Below are 13,711 nucleotides of genomic sequence, written 5' to 3' on the forward strand. Positions count from 1 at the left end.
AGGTTTGGTGAGGGGCTTCTTCCTTTGGATGTCAGCCCCGATGTCATTTGCATGTCAACTCCGATGTCCCCTCCTCTTCATGGTCTGGGTGCCACCCTCCAGGAAGCAGCAGGGTGTCACTCGACAAAAGGGGGAATTCTTAACATCAACGACAGGTACTTAATGAAAACGACAGGTGATTACAACAACAAACAGTTAGAACTCCACCCTGGCAGCACTAGCCCAACCTGTGAACTCTGCGACCTTTTAAAAAAAATGGGCAGCTTTTCTACTCATAACACATGAGGTCATTGAGCCCAACTTATGACCCAAAACCATCAACCAGACCATGGCACCGAGTACCACGTGCAGTCTTTCCTTAAACATCTCCAAGGACAGTGACTCCACTGCCTCCCTGGGCAGCCCATTCCAATACATAAATACCCTTTAGCATGAAAAAATTACTCCCCTGGCCCAGCTTGGGACTACGTCCAACCTATCGCTGCTTGCCTTTTAGATTCCCACCCTCACCTGGCCACAACCTCTTGTCAGGTGGTCGCAGGGAGCGAGAAGGTTCCCCTTGAGCCCCTTTCCTACAAGCGGAACTCCCCAGCTCCCTCGGCCGCTCCTCAATAGACTTGTGCCTCAGGGTTGTGCACCACTAGATGTGGTGTTAGGGGGAAACAGCTTCAGGCACAGCTAGAAGCTCCTGGCCTACGCTCCGAGGCTGTGAGAGGAAATCCACGAGGAAATCCACAGGGAAATCCACAACCCCCCAGAACCCCAAACAGCCCCGGCTGCTGCTGCTCCGTGAGGGGAGCGCGGCCTGGCCCCGCCCCGCCCCGCCCCTCAGGGGCACGGCCCCGCCCCGCGCACGCGCGGCCGCGCTGTCCGCCTGTCAATAAAGCTTGAACAAGCGCCGCGCCGGGGCCGCCGTTTGCTTTTTTTATTTTTTTTTTTAATTGTGGGATTTTCTCCTTTTTCTTTTTTTTCCCCCCCCCTCCCCTTTTTTTTTTTTTTCTTTGAAGGAACTTTATTTTCCCCCGCGCGCACGGGGATGCGCTGAGGCCGCTCCGCCCGGCCCGGCCCGGCCTCGGCATGTCGGGCAGCCGCCCGCCGCACCCCGCCGTGCCGCCCGCCGCCACACCGGCCTCCTCTTCCTCCTCTTCCTCGTCATCCTCATCCTCCTCCTCCTCGTCTTCGGCGGCCATGGCCCCCGGCTCGTCCTCCTCGGGCGGCGCGGCGGCGCGGCCCGTGCTGGTGGCGGCGGCCGTGTCGGGGTCGGGCGCGGGGCTGGCCCGGCTGGCGGCGGGGGCGGCGCGGCCCGGCGGCTCCTCCGCGGCGCCGGGGGGCGGCGGCAGGAAGAGGCCGCTGCTCACCCCGCTCTGCAACGGGCTCATGAACTCCTACGAGGACAAGAGCAACGACTTCGTGTGGTGAGCGCGATATGTCGCGATATGTCGCTGGGGGAAGCCGGGGCGCCGCCATGCCGTCGGGAAGCCTGGGGAGTGTGTGTGGAATAGCGGCGGGAGGAGGGAGCAGCCGGCAGCCCCTCCTGGCGCTGGAGCGGCTGCTGCCCTCCGGGGATTGTGGCTTTGGGGTTTTCCCTCTTTTGTGCCTCTCTCTGTCAGAAATAGTGTGGCCAGCAGGGCTAGGGAAGCGATTGTCCCTCTGTGCTGGGCCCTGGTGAGGCCACACCTCCAGTCCTGTGTCCAGTTCTGGGCCTCTCAATTCAGGAAGGACATGGAGCTGTTAGAGACGGTCCAGAAAAGGGCAGCGGGGCTGGGGAAGGGGCTGGAGCCCCAGGACCAGCTGGGAGGAGAGATGGGGAGCCCTGGGAGGAGAAGCAGCTCAGAGGGGACTCTATCACTTTTTAAAACTTTGTGACAGGATGTTGCAGCCAGGTGGGGATCAGACTCTCCTCTGATAGCTAGCAACAGGATAAGTGGACACAGCCTTAAGCTGTGCCAGGGGAGGTTTAGGTTGGATGTTAGGAAGAATTTCTTCTTAGAAGGGTTGATTATATATTGAAATGGGCTCCCCAGGGAGGTGATGGAGTCACCATCCCTGGAGCTATTCAGAGAACAACTGAACGTAGCACTCAGCTAGTTGACACCACTAGTTGACATGGTGGTGTGAGGTCATAGGTTGGACTTGATCTCAGAGGTCTTTTCCAGCCTGATTCTCTGGTTTTGTCTGGTTTTGGCCCTGTGTAGCAGCATTGCCTCCACCCTCTTTATTTTTAAGCAAAATCAGGTTATTCCTGGCAGGTTCCTCCTTGAGTGCACCCAAGTTGTTGGAAAGGCCCTGCAGCATGAGATGTTTCCTCACAGCGTTCTGACAACACAGCAACTGCCCTGCTTTCCTGGACAGTGTGACCTCAAGTGGTCTGGAGCCCTCTCATCTTGGGAAGAGGATTCAGCAAAGGGTTAAGTGCCCCTCTGGAAGGGACTCCAAGGAGCCTCATGATGGTTGATAGCTCCAGCAAAGCTGGCTTGGTTTGCCCCTGTTGCTGGGAAAGGTTGTCTAGTTTGAAATAGCAATAAGTTTTGTGTCAGGCAGGCACCGAAAACCAGATTAGTAGGGAATTTCTTCTGTGATGGTTTAAACATTTTTCAGATGTTGTTTTCTAACATCCAGCCAGAGCTGTAGCTCGTAGCTGGAAATCACCTTTCAACATAATTGGCAAACTAAGGCCCATGGTGTGAGAACTGTTGGTAATTTGCAGTTTTGGAGAGAACCTGTTGCTGGTGGGTTTCAAACCTCCCAACGTAAGAAGTAGGTTTGATTTTTTTTTGTAGCTGGCTGGATGTGCTAAAATGTGAGAACAGGAAGTAAGGTTAGGTCCTTAGAGAAAAAGGCAAACAGGGAAGAGTAGTGGGAAAAAGATCAAGTTGTAGGAAAGTCATGTATGGAAAGGAAATAGTAAAAAAAAGAAGATTATAAGTGGGCCACAGCTTCCAAGATGATTTTGACAGCTCTAATGTAAGCTCTGACTTACAGGTGAGGATTGGATGTGAGGCATTTCCCAGAGGACAGGTATTGTCTCAAAACCCTGTAGCTTAACTTTACAGCTTGTAAAGTGTTTAGCAGAGTTGCTAGGAAATACCTTTGCTGCTGAAGTGAAAACCTGAAGCTGCTAAGAAGTTACTGGCAGAAAAAACAGTAAGTAATTCTTGTTAGGAATAAGTAATAGTCAAAAATTACTGCTTATTACTGTAGTTAGTAGTTTGCTCAGTAGCTGAATGGGGATGAGAGGACTGCTGTCATCAGCTGATGCCTGCTCTGGGTTCTAGGCCATGTTAGGTGGATTTAAGAGCTCTTGGTGTGAGCACAGGTTTTCTGGTGGTGGGGTATGAACACAATTACAAGTCCCCATTCTCCTCTGTTCCCTCTACTCTTACACTCTGGCAGTAGAGTTCTGCCAGCATGGCTCCCTGTCCTTTCCAGTCAGCTCTTATTTCCTATTTTGTTGTCTGTTGTAGAAATGAGGGGTTTGGAAAGGAAATTACACCCATAACCAATTTGTAGACTTCACATATTTTTAGATGGCTCAGAAAGCTGAGGTTCCTGCTTTTTTTCTGCAGGTAAGTACTGTACATGCCTTAAGGAGAACCTGTAATTAGCTGTTTTCTCCTCATTGAGAAGCACTACTGACTGAACAAATGAGAGGAAAGAAATCAGCCCAGTAGGACTCAGGGCAAAATGTCTTTTCTTAGTATTTACAAGAGCCACATTGGGCATACTGAAATGAGGGTCAGAAGCTTTAAGAGCAGACAATGATTATAGTTAACTTGGGTTTTTCACCGCTCTGTATTTCTGTGGGCTAAAGGGCTTGTTTTTACTTATTATTGTTCTAGCTTCAAATAACAGTATCCATCTTTTTTTTTAATTTGAATTAGCAATACAGTTATGTAGAAATAAACCAAACTGGGCAGCTCTGGAGTTTTGAGCAATGTCCAAGAAGGCAGGTGTGTGTTCATTTAAATAAGTGATTTAAACAAGCTTTACGTATCTCAGTGTGAGAAACAGAAGTTTCCCCCATGCCCTTTTTGCCTCTGTAATGATAATTCAAGATGCTGTCAGCTGCAGAGAGCACTTGATAATTTTTCTGAACATGAGCTGTGAGTTGCTGTTAGCCACAGCTGTAAACTCAGTGGTAGATTATGCCTGTACCAGGTGGAAGGTGGGAAAGAGTAAAGAAGTTTGGGTGAGTTGTGAACATCAAGGTACAAGTGCAAATTCCTCAGTAATGTTAATATTTGAAATCTCTCTGCCTGTCTTCTGAAAGCACTGTCTCAAGTGAGGCAGAGGCTCTAGGGTAAACATGGGCTTGTGTTGCTGCTTTGGGTTGTGAAACCTTTAGCAAGTGTATGCTCAGGAGTTTGCAGGTGTCTCCTCTTTGTGGTGTGTGTCACCTTCTGCCTGGAAATGTGTAACTCCAGTCAGGACTGCAGGTAGGTCTGACTTAGTGGAGAACTTTAATATAAAAGGGAAAAGTTTGTTTCTCTATAGTGCAGGCTATAAATATTGCAGAATATAAATATATGCAGAATATAAAGGTATTTTTGTGCTGCTCCTGTAGCCAGGTGTCTTTCCACTTGCCTGGAGAGTGTCTGAAAGGGACTTCTCTAATCAGACTATTTTCTGCTGCCCAGCAATGTAATTGCTTAGTTTTCCCAGGCCTTGTATTAGCCCTCCCAATTAGTGGTTGACTAAACCTCGTTAAAACCAGTTACTCTCTCCTTGGCTCCCTGGATGGAGTGGCTCTTACCTGGCTCTTCAGGGCCTGCTTCATAGCAGTCCTTGTTTCTGAGCTCTGGCACAAATCATGGATGGAAGAGGAGGGTGCTGGTCTGGAGTTCAGCACCCAAGACCACAGCTCAGCTGTGGGCAGGGCTGTGTGCCACCTGGACTCGTAGGTTCATGGGTTTTTAAAACCAGTTCTTTCCTCAGCTGGTTACCTGTTAATCCAGGCATGGGCTGAGTGTAGTCGTTCCCATTTTTGTGGTCTGGAAAGCAATTTTAGTAAGGAATATTGCAAATTTGCCCTGAAGTCACAAATTAAAAACACAGCAAGCTGTTTGCTTACCATGTACAAGGAGTTTTACTAGCTGTTGTTACATTAGAGCTTCATAGTGAGTAGATAGTAACAACAGTGATCTTTAACCTGGCCACCTTCCATGGGAAGGACAGAGCCTGCAGCAAGTCCTGGTCCCTGATTAGACCAGAGAGGAGCTGAATAGGAGGCAGGCACTATAATAAATCCTGTTTGCTGTTGAAGTGTGTTTAAATATCATAGTGACCACTTCAGCCAGGTGTTTGTGTAGCAGTAGGGTGACATTAGCACTCTTGAGAGGTGCCTGGAAAACAACTGGTAAAACTTAGAGCCATGAACTTGATTAAAGTAGATGTTTAAAATGTTTGAGGTCTGCCCTGCAGAGAAAGAATGGTAAACCTTTGCAGTACTGGATTAAAAAATAGTGTTTATTAGATACTGCTGCCTTATTGCCCAGAGATCAGTGACATTTTTGTCTTGCTTGACTTGAAGTTGTTTGCATTCTTTTAACCTAACTCTGCTGCTTAAGGCAAGTAGAGAATAAGCTACCTCATGCACAGAAGCCTTGATTTCACCATACTTGTGCTTCCCTGTTGCAGTGTACACTACAAACTGTAATATGTTGCAAGTTCCCATCCCTCCACTTCTTTCTTAACTTTCCCTTTGTGTTAGATTAGCTTCAAACAACTGTTGCATAGCAACTTTCACGAGTTGCAGTCAGCTTGGCTTCAGTATGTATTAAAATATATCAATCTTGTTTCCACTTGTAAATCAGGGAGCATTTCAGGGGAAACAGTTCTTAATGGAAACTTCAGTACCTTTAATGATGTCCCTGGTACTGAATAGCTCTATTTGTTGGCTCTGATTGCTTTTTCTCAACTATTTTGGCTCTGTCACTTCTCCAGTCAAACTGGTATGAAGGAGTAGTTTGGGAACAGTGATCTCGTGTGACTGGCATGTTAGGAGGTAATCTTCCTATTTTAGCTCTAATTTGTGATGTTCTTCTGCAGACAGGGGAACATTAGAGCCTTGTTGATTGCTGCAGGGCATTAGGAGCATCACCTCTGGCCCTGTGGGGAATAGCAGTTTCTAGCATGACACAGAGCATACACCTCAGTTATACAGTGTGAATAGAAGAAGGTCAAGAAGTTAAGCTGTTCATCACCAGTGCCAGTGGGGAGAAACTACCCTTAGATACTCACCTAACTCTAAATCTTAGACTTCCTCTTTTAAAGTCCTGCTAACAGAATTCAGAGATGCCTTATTCTCCTGCTAATAATCAGCCCATGCTGGCTGAGTTTGTGATTTACTCTGACTAAACAGTGCCTTGAAACTAAATAACTTGAAAAAAGTGACTTGGACTCCTGAAGTTGGTGCTACTCAAGGAAAGTGTAGAAGAAGGTCTGTCAGGGTGGAAGAGGAACAGGTGTGTATTATTTTTGAGGCCTCTTTTGAGATAGCTCAGTTGCTTCGGAGAGTAGTATTCTGGTTTGATTCGTTTGCCTTTACATTGTGTGTAAAGGTGATTTGATGGAATATTTAGAACAGCCTGGCATGTATGTTAGGCTGGACAAACCTTTCATGACAGCGGTGTTTTCCAGTATGCTGATTCAGAGCAGGGGCTTGCATTAGCAGGGGCCATAGCTTCACCTCTAAGTGCTTTAAAAGTATTTAAGAGGTGTTTCCTCTCTCCTGGTTTTGTTAAGATTTGTTTTCTAATGGGGTAACAGCTATATGTATATAGAGTATAAGTTAGTATACTCTAAAATAGATTACAGAATGGGGAATGCCTTCTGTGGAAATGCTCCCCTCTCCTGCTCAGACAAGCATTGCTTTTTTCACTCTGATCTGGGTTTTGGATGCAGAAAAGATTCCTGCTTTGCAGAAGTTGTTAACAGTTTATTAACAGCTCCTTCGGTGAGAACTGTCTTGTTGGCAGAAGGTGGGAGGAGGCTGTTTCTGAAGAAAACAAGTGCTGGTGAAAGCCTCTGGGAACTGAGATTGGTGTGGACTTGAGGGAGTGAGAGGAGAGCGTTTGGGTCTCTGTAAGGCACTGCAAACAAGCTGAAGCTTGTGACCCAGCTGATTCATGTGTTATGTGCAGAATTGTGATGTTGCTGCCCATGGCATCTTGCTGGCTAGCTGGCCAAGACCTGGAGATGAGTATTTATGTGACAGCAAGTCCCACCAGTTAGCAGGGGGACCAGCCACAGGAGTCACTGGAAGTATGATGGATGCAGCTTTCCTCTTCTTTCATTTGTGTTTCATTTTCCTTTCAAACATGTCCCAGACAGAGGAGCCAGATTTCTTCCACTGCCCCTCTCACTGGATTCCTGTCTCTTGTTGTGCTCAGGTTCCTGTGGAGCACTGACTGCTTGCTTGCACATCCTTCTCTTCAGGTCCCTGCTTGGTTCTTGGTGATCCCTCACAGAGAGCTGCCTGTGCTCTGGTCACTAACTAGTTATTCCACCTGTTCCACCTTTGGCTTGGTGTCACCTGCTGCCTGTTGGATTCATCCTGCTCTGCTGCAGCCTCAACCCTGGCAGTGCTCTGCAGGCACACCCCCTCGTTTGCACCTTCTCCACCCATTTATTAGTCCTTGTTCTCATGACATCATTGCTATTGCTGATCTGCTCTGCCTCTTTGTGCCACTTTAAAAAATAATAGATGGCTATTGTCTGAAAAAAAGGAGACACTAGTTTTGGTATCATTTATAGATACATTGTCTATTCATGTAAAAAAACCAGGGTTTTTTACATTTTGTTTGAACCCTAGTACAGATAGATAGAAGATTCTTCTACAGCCTTGCTTGTTGAAGATTCTCTGGCTTTGTTTGAGTTGTCTGCAGGTGTTAAAAGCTCAAGGGTGAACACTTACTGGTTCCTAATTGTAGCAAACCACAGTATCATTCAGAGTTCAAAGAACTGTGGATTGCCCTTTTGATCTTTACACTGCGTGGTTGCTGTTGTACTAGTATGTCCTTTCATTTTACATATAGGAGATTATTACCTAAGCATAATTAGGTGGTTGCTTTGAGTTAATAATACTTTTCTTCATATTTTAAGATTAAGAAGACCTCCTTCTGATATTTGTTTTGCTTTGTTTTCAGCCCCATCTGTTTTGATATGATTGAAGAAGCCTACATGACGAAATGTGGACACAGCTTCTGGTAATATTTGGTTTCTTGTAGTGCATAAAATGTCCATCTCTTACAGCATGTGCAGACAGGTGTTGCTGTGATACCCTTTCATTCTGAGTTTGTTTCTTTTCTGTCTTATGTCCCTACACTGAAGAAGGAGGTCAAAACAAATTTTTAAAAGATGGATACCTGTTAGATTAAAAAGAAAAAAAATCCTAGTATCTTTAAGAAATAGTGCTGTGCCACCATATTTCCTCTGTAAAGAAATAGAATGTTCATAAACTGCTGGTAACACCCACTATCCAGAGTCAGAACAGTTTGTTAATTCACCTCTGTTGGCATCACCTCTATGGAGGTGTTGAGAGCAATGCTGGCAGCTCCTCCTTGCCTTTGTGCAAGACTGGCACAGTTTAAAGTGGCCTGTACATTGTATATTGCAATTATTTTAAACCTCGTGAGAGAGGATGTGCTTCAGGCTTTCCTGTTGTATTGAATTGGCCTGGCCCCACTCACTTTTCAGTGTGTTATCTCTGGGTGCCATGAGGAGCAGATGTTGCATGGAGAAGTCCAAGAACCCTCTAGGGGCATTTCTGGAGCCACTTGCTACTTCTCCTCTCCTCTAGGGATTGGTATAAATGTTGAACCATGATGTCCTATAATGTCCTGTCTATGTTATACTCTTATAGTGTCTGCTAATTAGAAATAAACCTTGTAAGAAGTAATATTATAGCAGTATAAAGCACTTTCTCAAGCAGCAGATTCAGGTAACTTTCAGAAGAGTTGTGATTTGCAGCAGGTAAGATAATAGCTGATTTTGTGCCCTCTCCGGTAGCACTCTATTGCTGTGACCTGTAACTTTTTACAGGGCCAAGATGAGAAACACTGAAATGCTTTTATTTAGGAATGGAGCAATGTTTCTATCTGGTGTCTCTATCAGGAGCTGACATCAAGCAGGCTCTTGGTGAGGTGCTTAAACCTGATGCTACCGTGCATCTTCTCCTTCCTCTGTCCCTCAATTTAAGAGTGAAGACCTATGAAGCCACTGATAGTGAGAAAAGCAGCTGTGGGGGGAAATATGAGAAGTTGGTGAAGGTGTTTCCTCTGCTCAATTACCTAAAATGCTTTTAATGTTGATTGCTAAGTATTCAGCTAATCTAGAAGAGTTACTTTTGAGTAATTCAATCTGTTTGCTACCTCTGCCTGTGGAAGTGGTGGGGAGCATGAATTTGAGATGATGTTGTGGCTGGAGTATCCACATTGCAGTAATCCTCAGGGAAATAAGAGTGAAGTGCTTGACTAAATTTTGTAATCCTTGCCAGAAACCTTTGCTTTCTGCTGTAGCACACTCTGAGTTCAAACACTGGAACATTTTGATTCCACTGTAGGTTCTTGGCAGCACAGCTGTTTGCTGGCAGCACAAACAATGCACCTTGTCTAAGGCTGATATTATTTACCTTGGGCTTATGTTTTGTTCCTTCATGTGGGCTCACTTGTTTTGTTTCTTGTTTTTTGTTTTTGAACAGCTATAAATGTATTCACCAGAGCTTGGAGGACAATAACAGATGTCCCAAATGCAACTATGTTGTGGACAACATTGATCATCTTTATCCCAACTTCTTAGGTGAGCTTTAGGCTTGCTTGCATGAGAAACATCTTAGTTGTTAAGGAAGGCAGGCACTTGTAAATTTGTCCTGTAAATTACAGTCTTCTGGATGTTGAAAATAAAATCCAAATATCAGCCCCTTGGTTGTCATTTTTGTATAAAAAGGTTAGTGCTATAAATTGTTAATACTGCACTGCCTCCAGCAGTTCTGTGTGCTTAGTGACAGTAGTGAGATTAACTTGCTGCTGTTTCCATACTGTGAAAAGCAAAGCTGTTTTTCTTATGGCTAGAGATGTGAATCTCTTTACTTTGATTTTCTTGCACTCTTGTCTGGCTAGTAATAAAGGACATGCCCTGTTTACAAAGCTTGGACACTGAAAGGGTGGAGGTATTAGATACTGTGCTGTTTTGGCTGCAGTAGTGAGACCCACGTGATGGATGGAGGTGTAAATTAGATACAGAGAAAATATTCATACATATACCTATATGCAATCCTAACTGCCTCTTAAAGAGGTAGTACATGTTGCTAGGTGGAAATAAAGTTTAAAGCTTATTTTTGTGGAGAAAAGCTTAAAGGAAACACATTGCAGTGTGAAATAGCAAATTAGAGCAAATGTTGATTTCATGTGCTGAGATACTCATTTAATAGTAAATATCTGAAAAGCCACAGTAGCCAAGGAATGCTTCAGAAAAGGGCATCCTGATTTAGACCCAATCATGTTGTGCTGGAGATGGTGCTCAGGCAGGTCTTGGAGTGCATGTTGGGCCAAAGAGTGTTTGCACACTTCTGTGTCCAGGGATTTGAGCTATGTGTTGGAGGGGGAAGAGCCTGTACGTATATATGTGTGCAAAGGATTGAAGTTATCTTTCTCTTTACATTCTCTGGATTGGTGTAAAATTAAAATACAGCAAAAGTAGATCTTTAGAAATGCACATGATAATTCAAGGAAAAAGTTGTTATATTCATCTGTGCTTATTTTTTTGGCCTATAATAGAACATTACCTGATTTATCTCCCTCATACTGTGATGTGCTTTTGCCTTGGAGTTGAAAAACTTTCTCAAGGAACCATGGGTGTTTAGATAAAGGAACTGAATCAATTTGGAGAATGTGTAGGTGTTGTATTTGTTGATGATTTTAAAAAGTCTTTATATATCTTACAAAAAACCACCACAGACTAAATTGGTAAGGAAAACAAGTGGAGACATCTTTTACTGTTTTAATTACTGAAAAGCATCTTACTGTGGAATTAATAACTAAAGATATTGAGGTAGAATCTTACATACTGTTTTAGTGAACTTTAAATAAATCTTTTTGACATCTTATTTATTTTTTTTTAGTTAATGAATTAATTCTTAAACAGAAGCAAAGATCTGAGGAGAAAAGACTCAAACTGGACCATTCAGTGAGTAGCACCGTATGTTCCAACTTTTTTACTTCATATTTATTTAATGATTCTGTGCAGCATTTGTAATTACATGGCTTAACTGAGAAGAGATTGCACTGTTGAGCTGATATGGTTTAACTTGCTTTAAGAGGGAATAATACCAATATCAGTGGTGGTAGATCCCTTCTACCTTGTTAACTGTTAACTGCTGTTCTTCCTCCAGCAATATGCAGAGAGAAGCTGTGTTAGCATAGGCAAGTGTCCTTTGATGTATTGCATATAACCTGGGAAACTGCCCATGGAAGTACACTTGTTTAAAGGTAATAATTTTCATTGAGTGTTGGAAATTACAGCTACAATGAGAGCAGTGAATGATTAGAAGTGCCACGGGCTTGTCTGATCACATGTGAGGAGCTGTGTTCTATCAGGAAACTGCAGGAATGCTGATACCAGCCACAAGAGGGAGAAAGATACGTTTGGAGTCTGGTGTTCTGGTTCAGATGCCACAAAAAACTGCCTGGATATCTTCTAGACTTGCTTTATGTCATAGAATCAGAGCAGGATCTGTGTCCTCAGTTCATTAGGGCCTCTCTACAGCACCTGTGGATGCTCTTGTGCATTAAAATCAAAAAGAATATATGACATGAGCCAAAAAACTTACATGTTTGACCTGCTATGTCTGACATCCTTGTCTTTTATAATTCATAAATAAGATTGCAAAATAATATTAAAAACCATGGAGCACCTGTTTTTAAAAGCATATATTAAAGCGGTATTAATTTAGGGGCTGTGTTGCAGGAGCTGGTGCTGTCAGTGTTTGCAAAGAGCATTCTTTAAAGATTCATTGGTTTACTCGCAGTAAGTTTTTATATTCATTATAAAATATGCATATACCATGTTTAATATAAAATATGCATAAACCAGATATGGTTTGAAGTGCACACAGCTGACCTGAAGGCATATACAGTAGCTTCTTGGAAATTGGTTTTACCCTTTAAAAGCTCTGCTTGTAGATGCAGAGCTATTTTTGATACCTATCAATAAGTGGACAATCTACCATGACTTCATGCCAAAACAGTGGTGTGTCTACCTTTTGGCAGCAAATAAAAATACACACATCTAAAAAAGAGTAATGTTGCTCCTGTGCCCCTTCTTTAATGTGCCTTGTACTACTTTTGGTGTTAAGGGAAGTCATCCAAGACACATTGCAGCAAATGCAATAGTCATGGTCTCATTAAGAAATCACGTTAAGGCATGTTTGAACATTTGAGTAGTTTAGCAGTAGCACAATTAACTAGTGCATTAGTCTGTTAAAATGTGTCTCAAATCCTCTTCACTTGCTTAAAAACCATGGGGTTTTTTCCCAGTTACTCCAGATTGAAATTAAGTTTTTGGCCTGAGTAGTTTCCATAGCTTCTGTTGAGCACTGTATGAAAAGTTGTGTATTCTATATGGATGTTATGTATTTTATTTTTCTTAATGTACTTAACACAAAAAGGCTACAGCCCTTGAGAAAATATCTGATTTAGACTGGATGGTATTTCTAGTTCTTGCCAATTTAAATAAATTGATTTAGTGTCATAGCTTCTTTAGGACAGGATTTTTTAATCCAGTTATGCTTTTTAGATGTTCTTTAGGTGTCTCAGCTGTTCCTGTTGGTTCCTGAAGCTTTTTGATGTAAAGCTGTGCTAACATTAACCTACTATTCTGATTTTCCTGTGCTTGAAGATACCTTTTTTTGCTTTTTTTATTGATAAGAAGAGAAAAGAGCCTTCAGGGAAGAATGGGCTGTATGGTAATATTTTGGTTCTCTGAGGAGTCCCCCACAGCTCCAAGCAGTTTAAATGAGATCAACCTGATGAGCTCCATTTCCTTCCCAGCTTTCACATTTCCCTTACACTTAGGAGGAGTAATCTGAAAGGTGACAGTAGAAAAAATAAGCTGATACTACCCTCTTTGATTTGAGTTTAGCATGAGGGTTTTACCTATTACTTGATCTTAAAAAAATTAGAAGGTATTGGTGCATAACAGTATTTCAGATGTAATCCAGCTAAGCTTGGATAAATGTGGAGGGTTTTTTTTTCTCTCCAAAGAAACATGTTCTCAGAAGCTGGAGCATAAATCAGATAAAATTGTTGCTGTGAAATAATCTTTTCCCAGCAGCAGCAGCAGCAAATATGCTTTCATGAAGCACAAATATATTCCAAATAAGATAAGAAGTTCCACAGTAGGTCAGAGGAGCCATATCCTGCACACATGGCAGAATTGGGAATCTGAGTGCATGAAAACTGGGTTGCAATTTTACAAAGAGATGAAATATTGCTGTGTTGCTTTTAATAGCTGTTGTTGGATGACTTACGCAGCCCTGGATGGCTTGGACTCACCATCTCTTCCCCATCTCTTGTTCTCTTTTTAGAATGGCCACAGGTGGCAGATAATTCAAGATTTGTTGGGAACTGATCAAGACAATCTTGACTTGGCCAATGTCAACCTGATGCTGGAGCTGCTGGTGCAAAAGAAGAAGCAGTTGGAAGCAGTAAGAAGT

At 43.4% G+C, this 13,711-nt stretch overlaps 1 protein-coding gene across 2 annotated transcripts in view; it reads left to right on the top strand.

The window, feature by feature from the left end:
• The first annotated feature begins 892 nt into the window (after nucleotides 1-892).
• COP1 (COP1 E3 ubiquitin ligase) overlaps nucleotides 893-13,711 on the top strand; it is a 125,809-nt gene continuing 112,990 nt past the window's right edge. Inside the window, exons 1-5 of one of the 2 annotated variants that reach the window (XM_036388145.2) lie at nucleotides 893-1,415; nucleotides 8,148-8,207; nucleotides 9,701-9,798; nucleotides 11,120-11,196; nucleotides 13,583-13,702. In XM_036388145.2, the coding sequence (XP_036244038.1) occupies nucleotides 1,078-1,415; nucleotides 8,148-8,207; nucleotides 9,701-9,798; nucleotides 11,120-11,196; nucleotides 13,583-13,702 (693 nt within the window). In that variant the 5' untranslated portion in view covers nucleotides 893-1,077. The remainder of the gene's footprint in view (nucleotides 1,416-8,147; nucleotides 8,208-9,700; nucleotides 9,799-11,119; nucleotides 11,197-13,582; nucleotides 13,703-13,711) is intronic. The other variant, XM_036388146.2, reaches the window with a different exon arrangement.

Source organism: Molothrus ater, chromosome 9 (assembly GCF_012460135.2).
Source record: "Molothrus ater isolate BHLD 08-10-18 breed brown headed cowbird chromosome 9, BPBGC_Mater_1.1, whole genome shotgun sequence".
NCBI lineage: Eukaryota > Metazoa > Chordata > Aves > Passeriformes > Icteridae > Molothrus > Molothrus ater.